The sequence below is a fragment of the Neopsephotus bourkii genome, unplaced genomic scaffold, assembly GCF_033783945.1.
Source record: "Neopsephotus bourkii isolate Nb327-2 ecotype Australia unplaced genomic scaffold, CSIRO-AGI_Nbou_v1 NB_740, whole genome shotgun sequence".
Classification (NCBI taxonomy): domain Eukaryota; kingdom Metazoa; phylum Chordata; class Aves; order Psittaciformes; family Psittacidae; genus Neopsephotus; species Neopsephotus bourkii.
Window position 1 is genome coordinate 1,090,914 of NW_026901238.1, and position 18,679 is coordinate 1,109,592.

The following is an 18,679-nucleotide window of genomic DNA, read 5'->3' on the forward strand; positions in this document are numbered from 1 at the left end:
GCATGAGCAGACCTGTCCTGTGGATGGCTATGACAATTAAAGTAGGATCTGAATTTGAATCAGGGCTCTATGTGGAGTCTGTAATTATATTTGTAGTTGTCTTTCATTGCAACTTTAATGTGAAGTAAGTGGGCAGGCAGGAAAGGGGAACCTCTGAGCTTTTAGAATTTTAGAATAATAGGAAAATAGTCTTCTCATGTCCACTAGTGAGATGCTTGCAAGAGGATACCAAGGGTTAGGGGTGTAACTGTTGACTCCGTGATGTGATGCTTAATCTCTTCACCTCCACTTTTATTTTCTTTTCTGACCAGTATCTTTAAGCTGAGGTTCCCCAGAGCACAATCCTGGTGTGAAAATGAAGTGTTAATTGCCCCAGAAGACAGAGTTGTGCAAGTCCTGACTGCGCACTTCTGACAATACAGGTTGAAATCCTGTCATTCCTATAAAGTGTTTCTTCTGTTAGTCAAAGCTCTCCAGCAAATGACTGTTGTTTCTTTGAGAAATATAGGAACAACTACCAGTGGGAACATTCTCAGAGAACAGTCTTGATCTAGTGGATTTAGCACGCGGGATGCAATGGGTGTAGCAAGTGAAGCAGATAGTTCTACTGCAAGGATGCTTGGCTTCTTAGTTGTGGGCAGTGTGTCAGCATCACAGGCTCTTCTTTGTTTAAAATTCACTGAGAAGGCAAATCCTTGCCAAATGCTGGCAATAATGCTTTAGGGTTTGGTTGGGTTATGATTTGATTTCAAGATCAACTACCTAGTATACAGAATTGCAGGATTCATTGAAATCATGCTGAAGCACTGTATTTTCTGGCAGTTACCTGGTTTTTCTCGCAAAAGGAAGTTTCTTGAACTTCCCTTATGGGGCAGCTACATGGCCATGGGTAGATACCTTGAAGGAAGGCACAATGGGTATCAATCCATGTCACAGGTAATGTCTAATCACATGTTAGTATAGTGCAAACAGTGGCTTCACTTTTGTGGGAAAGGTATTTTTCATGCAATTTTGGAAGTTGGATTATTACTACTCAGTGAGGGCACCCTGGCTCTGGGTGATTTCTTCCAGGAAACTGATTTTTGAGAAGAGCTGACCTTTTGAGGCCAACCTGCTAGAGGCTCTTCTTCTGCCTGTTCTGCAGAAATAATTCTGGCACTTTCTCATAGAAAACAGTCTCAACTCGTTTGTTCAAGCAGTAATTATGCAAATGGATAGTTGCTAATTATTTCTGTTGAGAGGATTGCTAAGCATTGTTGTGGAGATCAGGAAAAAAACTCGGGGGAAAAAAAACAACAACCAGAAGAATTGTCTAAAATCACAGGTAAATTTCTCTATTTGTGAGAAATGCCACTGAGTTTTGACTGGCTACCTGTGAGAAAGAGATCAGTGGGAGCTTCAGATCATGCTTTAAAGATCTACTGGCACAGATTACTCTGTGTGTATTTTGTTTGCCTTTGGTTTGTGATGTCCTTAGTAATTACAGGAAAAGGGCTGTGTTTGATAGAGTACTGAAGAAGACATTGCTCTCAGCTTAGATAACAGAATAACTGTTACAGGAGTTGAACAAAGCCATTTGCTGTTGTAATTTCATGGGTGACTGTTGGCTCATAGTCACTCTTGACATAATATGATTTTGGTAGTTTGGTATTCTTTGTGCTTTCCTGGCAGGTTCTGTTGCTGAACATAAAGAAAAACAAATGCTCAGCCTTGCAAATTGAGGATATGATACATCCTCAGTACGATGCTTCAGTACGATGCTTTCTGTGCTGTGCAAAGTGATGACATATTCTGAGTGGCAGATGGATGTAGAAAAAAACGCTTCCTTCTTATAACTTTGCAAGCTAAAGAGTAAAAATATTCTCAATGAAATTAGTTGAAAGGTAAAAAGTGCAGGCCTGCTTTTTCTGTAACTTCTAAGAAGTGAAAAATGCTGTAATAGGAGAAAGCAGATGCTAGAAGAAGCCAAACTATCGTATCTTTTTGATAAGTGCCAGCTTCTAGGGAAGAACCATGTATCTTCAGTGTGAACAGCTCCCTGGGGAGTGGGAAGACTGTGAAGGATGAAGAAGTGAATATAAATTTAGGAACAGAACTTTCAAAGGCACAGAGATCATTACTAGGTTGATCAGTATTGGTTTGGGAGAGTTCCAGTATCTGCTTAAAACTGGTGTACCCTGCTGTGTCCCTGATACTTTATTTTTGTTGTTGGAAAGGTAAGAAAGTGTCAATAGAACGAATGCTCACACAAAACAGCACTTTCCTCTCTGTTGTTTAAAGTGAGTTTAAAGATGCCAGAGAGGGACTCTTCATGAGGGACTATAATGCTAGGGCAAGGGGTAATGAGTTCAGACTTAAACAGGGGAAGTTCAGGTATAAGGAAGAAGTTCTTCCCTTCTGAGGAAAGTATTTCCCTAGTCCTGGTTTTAATGGTCCTCTGTTAAGTCAGAAAAGTGGGTGCGTTGATGTTTCCATATAGCTATAGGTGTGACCTTACCTCACCAACACACAGACCAGTTCCATTTTAGCATCCTTCCAGTACCTAAAGGGTGCAACAGGAAATCTGTAAAGTGGCTTTTTACAAGGGCCTATAGTGACAGGACAAGGAGTAATGGCTTTAAGATGAAAGAAGGGATATTTGCATTAGATACCAGGAAGAATTTCTTCCCTGTGAGGGTGGCAAGGCCCTGGCACAAGTTTCCCAGAGAAGCTGTGGCTGCCTCAACCCTGGCAGTGTTCAAGGCCAGGTTGGACAGGGCTTTGGGCAACCTGGTCTAGTGGAAGGTGTCTGTCCATGGCCAGGGGTTGGCACTAGATGAGTTTTAGGGTCCCTTCCAATACAGAACAGTCGGCAATTCTATGATTTTCTTCCACACCAATTCTGCACCTTGTCCAGCTCATTTGGAAGGGGTCTGCGACCTATTTGGGCATTGAAAACACTGGAGCTGGGTTGGCTGGGAGAGCGGGGGAAGGAGGTGAAGGAAATGGCAGCTCTTTTTATGTACAGTGTGACTGTATGAACCCCGGTCAGATCTGCCAGTCAAGGCTGGGAGCACTCAGAAAGTTTCCTGGCACTTTGCCTTTCCTGTGGACAGAAGCGAACCTTCTGAGTCTTTGTTTTGCAAAGGAACAGTCTATGTAGAGGCTGTTTTCTCTCAACCTGCTCCCCCACTTTGAAATAAAACAGTTGTTTATGCCTGGCAAATTTCTTGTTCCTCTTTGGTACAGAATGCTTGCAAACCTGCAGTGAAATAATTAGTCTGGGTCATTTGTTTAGAGCCTTTGTTTTTTATTGTGCCAATTAACAGCAGTTTTTGGTGAGGCGTAGCTGAAACAGCAACAGTTCTTTGCCCTGCTAGTTGTGCTTGTAATGCACATGGTGTTGTTCCTCAGCTAATGTAGCTCCAAACAGCAGGTCCTAAGCTAATCTCAGGTACAAGTTTCAAAAAAACTGTGTGTTTTGCTGTGGAAGATATTCAGCAAACCCCCTTATTTTCTTGCAAGTTTAGTGCAGTATGGGATAACTTTACCAGGTGTCTTTTATATATTGGTAGTAAATCTGTCAGTTTTTTGAACTCTGTGAACTAGAGGTAAGCCTTGAGTCCTACTAAGCAATTAATTTAAATGGATTCTACAGTTCTGTTTTCAAATAGGTAACATAAGACTTGAATGTTTTGGAAAAAGTGAGCAGACTTTCCAGAAGTATTATCTTTTTAATTAAAAATAAAGGTATGGAGGCAAGATAAATGTAATCACTCTGAGCAGCGTTTGTTTCTGTATCTCCTCTAAGTAGGTTATGTTTACTGTTCCTTATTAGTTTTGAAGCTCCAGGTGACTGGATCCTGCTGTCTTTCATAATAGTCTTCCTTGGTTTGTTTTGCAGAAGATGATTAAATCAGACAGGGCTGTACACTGAGTGAACAGTGACAATGTAATTTTCTTACATATTATAAACTAGGTCAAGGGATGAAACAGAAAAGTACATGTAATGGAAATTTCTTTTTTTAAAAAAGCTATGCAACAAGTACAAGAAATAATAAACCAGGTCTGGAGCATTATACCTATGTGGCCATTACTTTTCAATGAAAACATTAATTTCTTTTCTAGAGAAACATCTTTGTGTTCGGAGACTGACTCCATTTCCACTACTTGAGGCATAGTTTAAGCTTCATCTTCAGCATTTCAATTGTGCTCATGTCTAGCTCTTTAGGGTTTGATGGGAGGTTAGAAAGCTATGTCAGTGGTATCCCATTAAAATAAAGAGCACTAAGTTATCCCCTTGCATGGTTAACCTTTTTTTGTTTATATTCAATGACTCTTTTTTTTATAAGCTGGCATAGATATTTCTGTCTCTGGCTTTTTAAAATGACTTTTCAGATACAGGCCAGATTTAAAAACAACATAACAATAACAAACTGGTAAAAGATGAACTTTTGAATTTCAAACTCTTAACACTAAACCAAATATGAGAAATTTAGTTATTGTGCGTTTAGATTTCCAAGTGGCTCAATGAAAGTTTTTTGGCTATTTTAAGAAAAGACATCCTATTCTTTTTTCTTTTTTCTTTTTTCTTTTTTTTTTTTTTTCCTCTTGAAATTCCCAGCAATATTGTGGTTTCCAATTTGTGTCTGCTTATTGGTGGTGGTACAGGTGCTTTATTTGATCTAAGTAATCCATTAGTCTTAATTAGAAGGGGTGCTTGGGGACTGCTTTGCTTTTCCTGGGGAGCTGCCTGAGGCCATCACCAGGCTTCCTGGGGATCAAGGTGGTTGGGAGTGCCCTGGGGCTCTTAAGCTGCAGATGGATGTTCAGCCCCTGCAGCAGGTCTGTCCCGGGATGCATGGGGTGGGCAGTGATCCTCAGCACCATCCTGCCTTTGACGTTGCTCCTGTGGGCATCTCCCATCCCCTTCAGCCAGGAGCAATGAGCTGAGCTGGGCTCCTCTCAGCAAAAGCAGGAAGCTGCCAGTCAGAAGGCCCAGAGTAGAGGAGCAACCTGAGACACACCAAAGCATTCATAATTTAGGCTTTATTTCTGTTATTTCTCGTCAGCCTTTATCTGTTATAATCGGCTTAGCCTGCTGACTTCAGCTAGCTGTTTTCCAAAGTCCTGCTGGCATGGAGCTGGGGGCATTGTGGAAATTCCCCAGCACATTGTTTCCCCAGTTTGGCCGGTGCTTTCACAAGTTTTCTTTCACCATTCCAAAGTTCACTTTGCTTTTTGGTTCTTTGGGGCATTAATGCTGGGGTAATTGATGATGGCAATTATCCCCTCTCCCCACCCTTTTCACAGTATTTGCCACTTAATGCCACATAGGCACTGGATGCAAAGTAAGAAGCTAAAGGAATATCAAACTATAAAAATAATCAAAGCAAGCAGAGAGAATGTGTTAAACTAAGCTGCCACTGCACTGAGAGGGTATGGGTAGAATGTGGTTATTAGTAATGTCTGCATCCTGACAGGCTCTAATAACCCAGCATATGTGGGAAGAGGACAAACAGAATGTTGTCACTTCGTGTATAAACACACACTGCACTTTCACAGTTGGCTTTATTTTCCTGTTAGAGTATTTTGTCTTTGCAAGCTGAAGACCTCCTGAGATCAGTATTGAGGCCTGAAGGTTAGACCTGTTCTTATTGCTTCAGTTGGACTTGGTTGTCAGTGGGCTGGAAGAACAGCAGTAAACAGATTAGGCATCTGTTATGCTATAGCTTTTGCGCAGTTCAGCTGAACCAGTATTAAAATACCCAGAAAACTTGGGAAATGCATTGGATGTAAGCAGCTATTGGGAGCCATCTGCTGTCAAACTATGTCAAGACTGCCTTTGAAAAAGCTTGTTGTGCACTAAGATGTTTTTGGGGCTACTAGCCAAGTGGGCCAACAGATTGTAAGCAATTTTTATAGAACAAATCTGATTACTCCAATTATTACAGAGTTAGCAGTCATGCAAAACTAAGTCTGTGAAAAAAATCCTGACCACCTAAGGTGGAGAAACAAATAGGAAAAACAGGATTAAGATGAATTAGTGCAGGTCAGTTTCCTTGTTTCACCCATGTGGAAAGTGGGTACATGTGATGTATAAAAGCAAATTGTCTTTTGGTGTGGTTTCTGAAGGAAACAGGGTTTGCTGCTGTTGGGTGCTTATTCCTCTCTGCTCACCTCTCCTGACTCCTGTTCCTTACCCACACAACTTTCTAATCTGTTGACTAGTCCTTTGCCTGTGATAATTTAAACTTCTTAAAGCTCGATGCAGGTTTTCTTGACACCAGTGCCATTGTAGTTAGGGTTACCAGTCTAAGAGCCACCTGCAGCAGGAGCTCAGTAGCTGGCTGCCCATCCCATTTTGGTGCCTCTCTGCGTTGTTGGTACTTGTGTGATTACAAAAGCACAGCGTGTGCTTCCAATTCTCAGTTATTTGATTGATGCAGGGTTATCTTAGGGGCAGGAGCATGTTTATCTGTAGAGTAGAGGGCACAAATCTTTATTTAGGGAACTGAGCTGTAATAGTTCTACGGCCCTTAGAAAGATTTTGTAAACTATCCTAGAAACCTCCTGGTACTGGATAATGTTACAGTGAGGTACAGGGACCCCAAGTGTCATCTGGTACAGTAACACATTTTTCGCAAACCAGTACAGTTTGTTTTGAAAACCTCTGTGTTTTAAATAAAATAAATGAGCTGCTGCTTGTGTTCTATTGTGTAAGATCTTTAAAAATAAAACTCCTTCAATGAGCTAAATAGTCATTCCTTTATATCTTTTGTGTTCTTCCGTGTTTTGTTTGCAGGTATTGGAAACATTTGCTGGACGCCTGATTAGAATAGGAGTTTTATCAAGGCGGGATATTCCCAGCCTTACGAAGTACCAGATAATTCTAGCAAGAGATCAATACAGAAAAAACCCTTCTTCACAAAGTGCGGTAAATGTCTTTATTTCATGTTACTAAAGTAATGAATAAATAGTAATACTCCATAGTGTACAAATTTTCATGCTAGTTTTAAGTTAGGTTTCCTGTGTAACATTCTGGTTTTAGCCCTCAAATAAAATATACAACAAAATATATCTACTTTTTCTACATTTCTTGATGCTAATTCAAGGGAGTTAAGGAAAAGGTGAACTCCATTTCCAAACTGAAATTGTTTTGAGAACGTAAGTAATTACTTTCTTAAGTCATTACTGACTGCCAAGTTTAAACTTTTTCACACAAAACTACATTGCTGCTCCCATTTTTCTGTAAATTGTGTGTTCAATAGTGTTTAGATTTTTTAAACTTAAAGAGTATTATTTAAAAAATAAATAAAAGTAAAAAAGAAAAAAAGAGTGCTTGGAAAAGAACATTGGGAAATATACTTTGAAGTAGGCAAGCCAGCTTTTCTGACTGAAATTCTGTAGCCTTGGTAGTTCTGTCAGAAATTTCTGTTTTTGCCAAATACTGATGGGTGGTTCAGCTGTCAGATTTTCAGTGGTGCTGCACTGAAAAGTAATGAGCTAGTCTTGGAAGATAATACAGGTATTTTGGAGATCATTTTGGAGGTGGGAAAAGATTGTATTCATTGATTATAAAGAATTGTGTAATGTGTTTCCTGAAGGTTTTGGAGTATCTTTAAACTGAAAGAGTGTAGATTTAGGTTAGGCATTAGGGAAAAATTCTTTCTGTGAGGGTGGTGAGGCCCTGGCACAGGTTGCTCAGAGAAACTGTGGCTGCCCCATCCCTGGCAGTGTTCAAGGCCAGGTTGGACAGGGCTTGAAGCAACCTGGTCTAGTGGAAGGTGTCCCGGCCTGTGGCAGGGGGTTGGAGCTAGGTGATATTTAAGTTCCCCTCCAATCAAAACCATTTTATGATTCTATGACTGTTCTCTGCATTAGTTTGTGCTTTGGCTCTATTTCTCAGATGTCAGTCATCTTTTTTAGGAGAATTGTGGTATGATTTCTACTGCTTATTAACTTCCTAATTTAATGATGAGTCTGTTTTGTTTTCACAGGGAGTACATCAAGGCATAATTGAAGGAGACTTTGCACTTTGTATCAGTTTATATCATGGTTATGAGCTGCTACTACAAATGGGATTACGGTCATTATTTATCTACCTTTGTGGAATTATGGATGGATCAAAAGGTGAGATGTCTTTAGAAACATCCTTTCTTTTGTTTCCAGTCCTTCTCATTTAATTTACCTCATCTGCATGGCTAGGTTTGCACAAAACAGCTTACGTAACGGGGTTGCCAGTGTGATTGGTATTTTGTTCCCATTCATACCCATGGGAAATGTGTTAGCACAATGTCAGAGTACATTTGATAGAGTGAATGTATTTTTATGGCAGTAGTTCTAAAAAAAAAAAAAAGCCACAAACTGAACTTGGAGGAAGTGCCAGTAATATCTCTGGCGAGACACAGAATAACCATTAAACAATTTAAACTGAGAAATTGTTTGGTCTTGTAAAGCAATTCGTCTCCCTGCAGCAAAACTCATGTATGCATGAGTTTTAAGCATCTCTGCCAGAAGACTACAGATTTAGTCACATCACACCAGATATTTCTGTCTCAGATGTGCAACATCTTCCATGCTCACTAAGCTAAAAATAAAGTTGTTGTGATCTTTCTCTGTACCTCTTCTTATTTTCTCAAACGAAAACTGTGTACTATTCCAGATGTGGGTACAGCATGAATTCATACAGTGATGCAAAGATACTTTATGTTCTGGCCTCAGTTTATTTTCCTAATTCTGTCACTGACTATTGTGAGTTGCAACTCTGCACAGTCCTTTTTAGACCTGTTGGGTTGTCATTGCTCCCTGGAAGACCTGGTTTGGTACTGATACCTTTTTTGAGTGGATAAATTTCAACATGGCAATGTCAGTCCAACTGCAAGTTTCTTTTAAACACTGAGTGTGGGATGTTCCAGCTACTTAGATTAGCCCATGCTGTGGCTGTCTGATTTCTTGCTTCATTTTGATTTATACTTCACTATGTAACTGTGTGGTAACTTAAAAAAGGTGATTTGCCTACAACAAATTTTATAGTTTCTGAGATTCCTTAAAATCGTTGTCTGCTACTAAAAGATGACTGATGGAAAATAGTTCTAATAAGTAGGTCTTCTGTACTGGTGTCCTACTAAGTTTCATTTCTGATCTAAGCAGGATTAAATTCTTTTTAGCATTGACATAAAATCAATCAAGAAACTTCTGAATTTAAGCTTTGGGTAAGCTAAGCTCTTTGTGTATCTGGCAGCATTTCATAGTCTCAAAAGATGATTCAGCTTGGACGGGACTTCGATGATGATCTAGTTGCAACCTGCCTGTGATGGGCAAGCTCACTTACCATTAGATCAGTTTGCTCCAAGCTCCGTCCAACTTGGCCTTGAACAGTCAGTGCCAGGGATGGGCCAGCAACAGCTTCTCTGGGCAACCTGTGTCAGTGTATCACTACCCTCACTGTGGATTGTATGATTTTTCTACTGCTAAATGATTGATGTAACACTTTTTAGTTTACCTGGTCCCAGTAGTAGGACCAGGCTTCTGTCTTTACCTACATTTTTCATGCTCAAGTTAACGTTTTCATGCTTAAATTCTGTACTGGTGTCTTCTTTGAAAAAAACATAATAATAATTTGGTGCCAAACAATGTTATTTTCTAAATTTAACATGAAAGGAGCTTGCTGCTTCTGAGAAAGCTTCTCTTTTGGATAGAAAAAATATATTCACTCTAGAGATTAAATACTAAATTATTTCAACCTTTTACAAAGGGTTAACCCGCACGAAGAATGAACTTGGTCATAATGAGGACTTCATGAAGCTTTATCAGCAGCTCAGAGACATGTTTTCAGACAAATCTTCAGTGAATGGAAATATTCACAAGAATAAAACAGGTCAGTATTTCCCTTTCAAAGGGAGACTATTTACATTCTGTTTAAATGAAACAGTAGATACCTCTACATAGTTTGTAGATGGAGGAATGCATTTGCTATGATATTTTTCAGCTAGTATTCTATATTCTAGATTGTTTTCTCCAGACTTGTATCCATGTATCCATTTGTCCATCCATGTATCCATCTTCTTTTGGTGGTTTTAGCTCCCTTAAAACAAGTTTATTATGTTTGAAGTTTTAAATTTGATTTAAGATGAAAGGTTAAAACAGTACTGTTTGACAGTGCATCTTTTGCAGTGTGACTATAACAAGAATAGCCACACTTTCTCAGAAAATGGGTTTAACAGATGTGTTTTATGAGTAGTTTACTAATATGCTTAGGGAATGCAATATGAACTAGTGGCAGGGATTTGTATGTCTGACTCAGATAATTATGGGAAGAAATGAAGTTCACTAAACCTTCATACTTGTTGCAGGTTTAGTTACATCTTTAATGGCTTTATTTCCTTTTCAGTGTTTGAAAATAAAAAGGAATTTATCTATAGCCATCCAAAACTGAAGAAATTGGAGGAAATTGTAATAGAACACTTCAAGTCCTGGAAAAAGGGATGTTCTGGTAAGTACCAACAACTCAGGGAAAAAGCATCTGAACATTTGAACCTGTGGATGAAAACTAGTAATTTTCTACTGATTTATTTTCTCATTTTTTCAAGTGCTTCTATATTGTTTTGTATGTTTGTATATCTTCTGTGTGAAGTTCTCTTGAGAAGAATTATACCATGACATTTCTTTAAGAAAAATGTTCTGTAAGTTATCACTATTCATTTCATATAAACTGTTCTAGCAGCTTAGTAAAACAGTGATAGTAAACTCATTCCTAATGCTACTATGTCGTAAACTCATTCCTAATGCTACTATGTCTCATGATTTCCATAATCATTTAATTTGTTCTGGAAACATTGCTCAGTGCAGTGCTGCTACGCCTCCTGAAAAGTTATGATGCAACATGTTTATAGATCTTAAGGATAGAAGTTCTGATATCCAGCCTTGTTGCCAAGCATAACAAACTGAGGCACTCATTTGAAGTTTAAAACCTTTGATTACATTTGTCTGTTTTTCATTTTTGTTCATCTTAACTGAAAGGGAGAACAAAAGCACGTCATACCTTAGTATGAGATTATGAAGAAAAGAATTAGAATCATTCAGATGTCTGTGGTTTTAGAAAGTTTCAGCTGTTGCTGAAACTTCTTTTCAGCTTCTTGATCCAGCTGTTGCTTGTGGAATGATGACAGTAGTACCTATAAATTTGTTTTGCGACTTCTTCACTTTTTCCTTTGTTTGGATTGTTGTGCTCTGTGAAGTTGTGGTAATTTCTGACCCACCCTTCTGCTTTTCTTGGGGCTGGGATTTTTTATTTGTTGGTTTGGTTTTGGTGTTTGTTTGTTTTGTGAGGGTTGTGTGTGTGTTTGTTTTGGTTTTCTTCTGTTCCCCCCCCCATCTCAGATGCTTGATTGTTAGAATACACTTTAAATGACTTCTTCTTTCTAGTACACAGCTTCAAGTTTCCTCATTTCTGCTTTTGTTATCTTAGAATATGTCCAAATGTATTTAAACCAATTACTTTCTTCTCCCCCATCCTTTCTTCCCATTCATACTTCTGTCTTCCCTACCTCCCTCCCTCCTACCTCCCTCCACACCTCTGTCTTGTTTCCTCTAACATGTTTCTAAGCTATTGCCTCAAATTCTGTGTTCTGTGCTGGAGTTACTTTAACTGATTTTCATATTTAATACTCTTCTATCTTCTTTTGGTAGCATGGATTTTTCTGTCATGGAATCCCATTAGATACGGTTTTTCCTTGCAGTGTTGGTCAGACATGTCTCTTAGTATTATTAACAGGTAATAAATTACAAATATTTCAAATTTGTTTTTGTGTCTGTATGCATGAACCTCAGATGTGAGTAGGCATGGACTATAAATCTTTACTGTTCTAAATACAAAATTACAGTAACTGCAAGAAGAAATACATCAAATTTTATAGCATAATGGGTGAGCTATGGTAGCGTATTGAGTCATACCTTGAGCTAGGTACGTCAGGTTTTTTTTCTTCTTTCTGATCCCTGTAACCTCTTTTATCCTCATAACTAATATGCAAGGCAAGGCTATAGGGAATACAAGGCAACGTTCTGACCACAGTTTTCTAGATGTATGCAGTTAAATTTAAAGCAAACACAAACAAACAGTCCTGACATCTCTGTGTCTAAAGCAAGGCCGGAAAGCACTTTACAATTCACAGTCAGATCAGAGTTGTGCAGCCCAGAAAGCCAACCGTATCCTGAGCTGCATCAAAAGGAGTGTGACCAGCAGGTCGAAGGAGGTGGTCCTGCCCCTTTATTCTGCTCTCATGAGACCTCACTTGGAGTATTGTGTGCAGTTCTGGTGTCCTCAACATAAAAAGGATATGGATCTGTTGGAGCAAGTCCAGAGGAGGGCCACGAGGATGATCAGGGGACTGGAGCACCTCCCATAGGAAGATTGGCTGAGAAAGTTGGGACTGTTCAGCCTGGAGAAGAGAAGGCTGCGTGGAGATGTCATAGCAGCCTTCCAGTATCTGAAGGGGGCCTGTAGGGATGCTGAGGAGGGACTCTTCATTAGGACTGTAGTGACAGGACAAGGGGTAATGGGTTAAAACTCCAACAGGGGAAGTTTAGATTGGATATAAGGAGGAAATTCTTTCCTGTTAGAGTGGTGAGGCACTGGAATGGGTTGCCCAGGGAGGTTGTGAATGCTCCGTCCCTGGCGGTGTTCAAGGCCAGGTTGGATGAGGCCTTGGGTAACATGGTTTAGAGCGAGGTGTCCCTGCCCATGGCAGGGGGGTTGGAACTTGATGATCTTAAGGTCCTTTCCAATCCTAACTATTCTATGATTCTATGATTCTAGTCACTAAGCTTATGCATCTTCAACCCAAATACACTGGGCACCAGACAGAAATAGTGAGGCACTGTGAACTTCTCTGTTTGCCTTCTTATTCACTGTCATAGCGTCTCTGATGATACCGTTTGAGCAAAACCTGTACTTTTGTGCCCAACCCAGGCAAAGCTGCAGGTTGGGTGGAGAAGTGATTCAGAGCAGCCCTGCGGAGAAGGACTTAAGGGTGTTGGTCAATGGGAAGCTCAACATTAGCCAGCAGTGTATGCTCAAAGCCCAGAAAGCCAACCATGTCTTTGGCCACATCAGCAGCAGCATGACCAGTAGGTCAAAGGAGGTGATCCTGCCTCTCTACTCTGCTCTCGTGAGATGTCACCTGGAGTATTGTGTGCAGTTCTGGTGTCCTCAACATAAAAAGGACATGGAACTGTTGGAACAAGTCCAGAGGAGAGCCATGAGGATGATCAGGGGACTGGAGCACCTCCCATATGAAGACAGGCTGAGAAAGTTGGGGCTGTTCAGCGTGGAGAAGAGAAGGCTGCGTGGAGACCTCATAGCAGCCTTCCAGTTTCTGAAGGAGGCCTATAGGGATGCTGGGATGGGACTCTTCATTAGGGACTGTAGTGACAGGACAAGGGGTAACGGGTTAAAACTTCAACAAGGGAAGTTTAGATTGGATATAAGGAGGAAATTCTTTGCTGTTAGAGTGGTGAGACACTGGAATGGGCTACCCAGGGAGGTTGTGAATGCTCCATCCCTGGCAGTGTTCAAGGCCAGGTTGGGCAGGGCTTTCAGCAACCCAGTCTGTGGAAGGTGTCCCTGCCCATGGCAGCGAGGTGGGGGCTAGACGATCTTAAGGTCCTTTCCAACCCTAACTGTTCTATGATTCTGTGTTTCTATGATTCCCAACTAGAAGGAAGTGCAGCAGGAGGGCCAGGAGACCTCCTTGGATGGATAAGGAGCTGATGAGAAAAATTCAAAGGAAAAAAGAGGCTTATAAAAGGTGGAAACAAGGACAGGCAGCCTGGAAAGAATACAGGGATGTTGTCCAGGGAGCTAGGGACTAGGTTAGGAAAGCTAAGGCCCAGTTAGAAATAAACTTGTCTAGGGATGTTAAGGAAGAGATTCTATAGGTACGTAGCGAATAAAAAACAGACTAGGGACAATATAGGCCCCCTCCAGAAGCTATCAGGAGAACTGGCTACCCTGAATTTGGAGAAGGCTGGGGTTCTGAATGACTTCTTTGCCTCAGTGTTCACTGGCAAAGGCTCTGACTGCACCACCCAAGTCTTGGAAGGCAGATGCAGGGACTGTGAGAATGAAGACCTTGGGCCTACTGTAGGAGAGGATCTGGTTCGAGACCATCTTAAAAACCTGAATGTACACAAGTCCATGGGACCTGATGAAATCCATCCGCGGGTCCTGAAGGAGCTGGAAAATGAAGTTGCTAAGCTGCTGGCCATCATATTTGAAAAGTCGTGGCAGTCAGGTGAAGTTCCTGATGACTGGAAAAAGGGAAATATAACCCCCATTTTCAAGAAGGGGAAAATGGATGACCCAGGGAATTACAGACCAGTCAGTCTCACCTCTGTGCCTGGCAAAATCTTGGAGCAGATTCTCCTGGAAAGCATGCTTGTCTCTAAATTTGAGAGACATCAATTTGATATGTGGACCTCTCGGTGGATAAAGAACTGGCTGGGTGGCCGCACACAAAGAGTTGTGGTCAATGGCTCAGTGTCCAGCTGGAGACCAGTAACGAGTGGTGTCCCTCAGGGATCGGTGTTGGGACCGGTCTTGTTCAACATCTTTGTCAGTGACATGGACAGTGGGATTGAGTGCGCCCTCAGCAAGTTTGCCGATGACACCAAGCTGTGTGGTTCGGTTGATACACTGGAGGGAAGGAATGCCATCCAGAGGGACCTTGACACGCTTGTGAGGTGGGCTAATGCCAACCTTATGCAGCTTAACCATGCCAAGTGCAAGGTCCTACACCTGGGTTGGAGCAATCCCAGACACAGCTGCAGGGTGGGCAGAGAAGAGATTCAGAGCAGCCCTGCGGAGAAGGACTTGGGGGTGCTGGTCAATGAGAAAATGAACATGAGCCGGCTTCAGTGTGCACTCGCAGCCCAGAAAGCCAACCGTATCCTGGGCTGCATTGAAAGGAGTGTGACCAGCAGGTTGAAGGAGGTGATCCTGCTCCTCTGTTCTGGTCTCGTGAGACCTCACTTGGAGTATTGTGTGCAGTTCTGGTGTTCTCAACATAAGAAGGACATGGAACTGTTGGAACAAGTCCAGAGAAGGGCCACGAGAATGATCAGGGGACTGGAGCACCTCCCATATGAAGACAGGCTGAGAAAGTTGGGGCTGTTCAGCGTGGAGAAGAGAAGACTGCGTGAAGACCTCATAGCAGCCTTCCAGTATCTGAAGGGGGCCTGTAGGGATGCTGAGGAGGGACTCTTCATTAGGGACTGTAGTGATAGAACAAGGGGTAACGGGTTAAAATTTAGACAGGGGAAGTTTAGATTGGATATAAGGAAGCAGTTCTTTCCTATTAGGATGGTGAGGCACTGGAATGGGCTACCCAGGGAGGTTGTGAATGCTCCATCCCTGGTGGTGTTCAAGGCCAGGTTTGACGAATCCTTGGGTGGTATGGTTTAGTGTGAGGTGTCCCTGCCCATGGCAGGGGAGTTGGAACTTGATGATCTTAAGGTCCTTTCCAACTGTAACTATTCTATGATTCTACCCTTGCTCCCTGTTTCTTGCAGGTAAACTCTAAATTTACACATACACAAGTAACTGTACCCTAAATGCCAGGTTTGGATTCTGATGGAATAGAGTACAACCCATGTCCTGATTTCTCCCTCCTCCAGACAAGAATTTGTTACAAGTCTGTCAATAAAAGCCTTAATATTTATTAAGATTCCAAACATAATCACATGTATCTTTGCTCCATTAGAAGGCTCTAAAAAAAAAGCCTAAATCATTTTGGTAAGCAGTGGAAAATACATTGAGCATTTGTTTCAGGAACTCATGCAAGTGTGTGTTGTCTCTAAGGAAAACAAACAAAAGCAAACGAACTCCCTGAACTTAATTGTGCTTTTTTCCGGTTATACATTGTTGAACTACTCCAAATCTTGATTTACTTTGTGAATGCCTGTGTGTTTTTTTTTTGTTGGTTGTTTGTTTGTTTGGGGTTTTTGTTTGTTTGTTTGTTTAATTAATAACTACTCTGTAAAGCATTTTCCTTGAAAAGCCTGGCATTTGAGATGGAAAAGGGACTATTAGTAACCTAAGTTGTTAGCTATATCAGGAACAGCAGCAGCTCTTCATTTGAAATGCACCCTCTCAGATGAGAACATCTGGCTGTAGTGCCAAGTTGCTTGGTCAAACTGAACTGTTTCTAACTGGTGATAAACCAGGTTAAGTCTGAGCTTCCTGACAATATAGCTATTACCCTTGCTTTGCAAGGTGCACTTACCAGCAATTCAGGTGAATGTTCTGGCCAGACCTTAAGAAATATTGGCTCAGCATAATGAGCTTCTTCCAGCTAATCTTCAATACCTGGAATACTTGTCAGATTGATTATGGGCTGCTAATGTCTTGAATTTTGTAAGTCTGTGTTTGGATATGGTCAAGGAGGTAATGGCATTAGCATAACATGTATTTTTCTTATAGCACAGGGGCAGATAATAGTGAGCATTATTGCTATTCATGTCATGAGAATGCGCTAAAAGTAGGTATAGAATAAATGTTGTTCAGAACAAATTCAGAAGAGGAGAATCATATCACAGTATCACAGTATCACAGTAGGTTAGATTGGAAGGGACCTCAAAAGATCATCTAGTCCAATCCCCCTGCCGGAGCAGGAACACCTAGATAAGGTTACACAGGAACGTGTCCAGGCAGGTCTTGAATGTCTCCAAAGAAGGAGATTCCACAACCCCCCTGGGCAGCCTGTTCCAGTGTTCCGTCACCCTCACTGAGAAGAAGTTTCTTCTCAGGTTTAAGTGGAACCTCTTGTGCTCCAATTTGTACCCATTACCCCTTGTCCTTTCATTGTTTGCCACTGAAATGGCAAACAATGAAAGGACAAGGGGTAATGATAATAATCATATGAACTCATGTGAGTAATATATATCCAGCCTGCACTTATTTTGGAATATTTAGCTTGTTAGTCTGCTCAGGATGGCAAATTATGCAGAATACATTCTATCAGTGTTGTAGTAGTATATCATAGAGTAATTCACACTAGTTGGAAGAGACCTCTGGAGATCCCCATCTAATGTCTTTGGCTGTCAGCCTCAAGAGTGAAATCTGTTTTGACTGGAGGAAGCCACCTTCATGATCTACCTGTGAATTAAGTGCTCATCTTAAGAAGAAATGTGGAAAAATGGTTCTTTTCAGCTTTTCCTTTTTGAGTTGAGATACTGAAAGCGTTTCTGCATGTCATAGATACTCACAACTGAAAACTATATTGGGTTTTCTGATAGTTGGTCGGAAAGATATATGTACACACGCACTTATTTGTTACACTTAATGCTTTAACATCAAGAAACGGCTTGATGCTGGAATTAAAGGCATAATGTACAACTGTTGTCAAGCACCAAGTGCCTGCTCTTTATATTTCAGGGAAACAGCTTACATTCAGTCTTGAGAATGTTAATTCCTTATCTAACCTTTCTTTCAATGGCATAAAGCTGTTTTGTGAAGAGTTGTATAAAAGAGGAGACCTTTATCCCTAGGAATCTATTTGATTTCATCTGAGGGCTATGTCTAAGTAAGGCATGCACACTGTGCCAATTTCAGTTGTTCACTGTATCTTTTTTGAGATTCCCCTTTGTAAGATACTCTGGTTTGACTTTGCTGCATGCAGTAATGTGTGTCTTGTTTTAGCATTTGGAAAGGATAAACAGAAGATGACTGCTCAAAACTTGTGTGTTGCTTAGCTTTTGTTTGTACTCATGAGGGCAGATCCTTATATGTTTAAAAAAGAAGAAGAAAAAGCAAGTTGAGTACCCAGAAGACAAAATCCATGATGGTATAACATAAGAATCGTGGTTTTGGTCAAAAGCACCTTGTAAAGAAACTGCATATCAATGCAATTATTTCCCCCCTTTCTTTGAAAAGGGAAAGTAATCTTTTCTACTGAAGTGACAGATATAACCAGTTGCTATGACAGATCATTCAAAACCAACAGATTATTGTATTAAGAGAAGTTTTCTCATATTTCTGCTCTCGTGAGGATCCTAAGCTGTAAAACTAGAGGAAACTTGCTGTAGTAAATCATACAAAGTTGATGCAGATCTCTTATATTCCACTATGCTGTATCCTAGACTAATGGTAACAGTGGTTTTATTTGTATATATTGCTGACCTCAGCTGAGTATATGGGCAGTTAAGTAGCAGATTTAAAAGCGACATTGTAGGCTCTTTGGAAGAAGGTATCTTAAACTTGCCCTCAACAACACACTTGCCCTCAAACCTGAGCTTTTCAAAGTAACAGTAGAAATGGTACCTCAGATGTAAGACACTCTTGCCATAGTTGGTGTAAATTCTCCAAAACTATGATACTGGAATTGTTCGAGCAGGTGTATCTCAGAGCATTTTCTAGGGGTTTGGTCTAAACAGTCTGAGAGGCTCCTGATAGTCAGTTGTCTTTACTGGGTTTATTTATTTGTTTATTATTATTAATGTATTGTATTTTATATATTTTTAATGAAATTTCTTTTAAAGTCAAATTTATTTGACAAGATCAGAATGCTGTATAGTTGGAAAAAACCTTCCCAGTAAGCGAGGTGAGAGCTCTGTATATGTAGCTTGTGGGATTACCTGTTCTTAAGGTTTCATTGGTTATTATTTTAAAATTGTGCATAAAAAGGCTTTTCTGGCTTTTTTA

The 18,679-nt window shown here is 40.6% G+C and overlaps 1 protein-coding gene across 2 annotated transcripts in view; it reads left to right on the forward strand.

Annotated features, from left to right (window-relative positions):
• Window positions 1-18,679, forward strand: part of FANCM (FA complementation group M) — a 77,218-nt gene that overhangs the window by 18,841 nt on the left and 39,698 nt on the right. For both annotated transcript variants that reach the window (XM_061354583.1, XM_061354584.1), the window contains exons 5-8: window positions 6,785-6,916; window positions 7,980-8,112; window positions 9,737-9,859; window positions 10,373-10,474. In XM_061354583.1, the coding sequence (XP_061210567.1) occupies window positions 6,785-6,916; window positions 7,980-8,112; window positions 9,737-9,859; window positions 10,373-10,474 (490 nt within the window). The remainder of the gene's footprint in view (window positions 1-6,784; window positions 6,917-7,979; window positions 8,113-9,736; window positions 9,860-10,372; window positions 10,475-18,679) is intronic.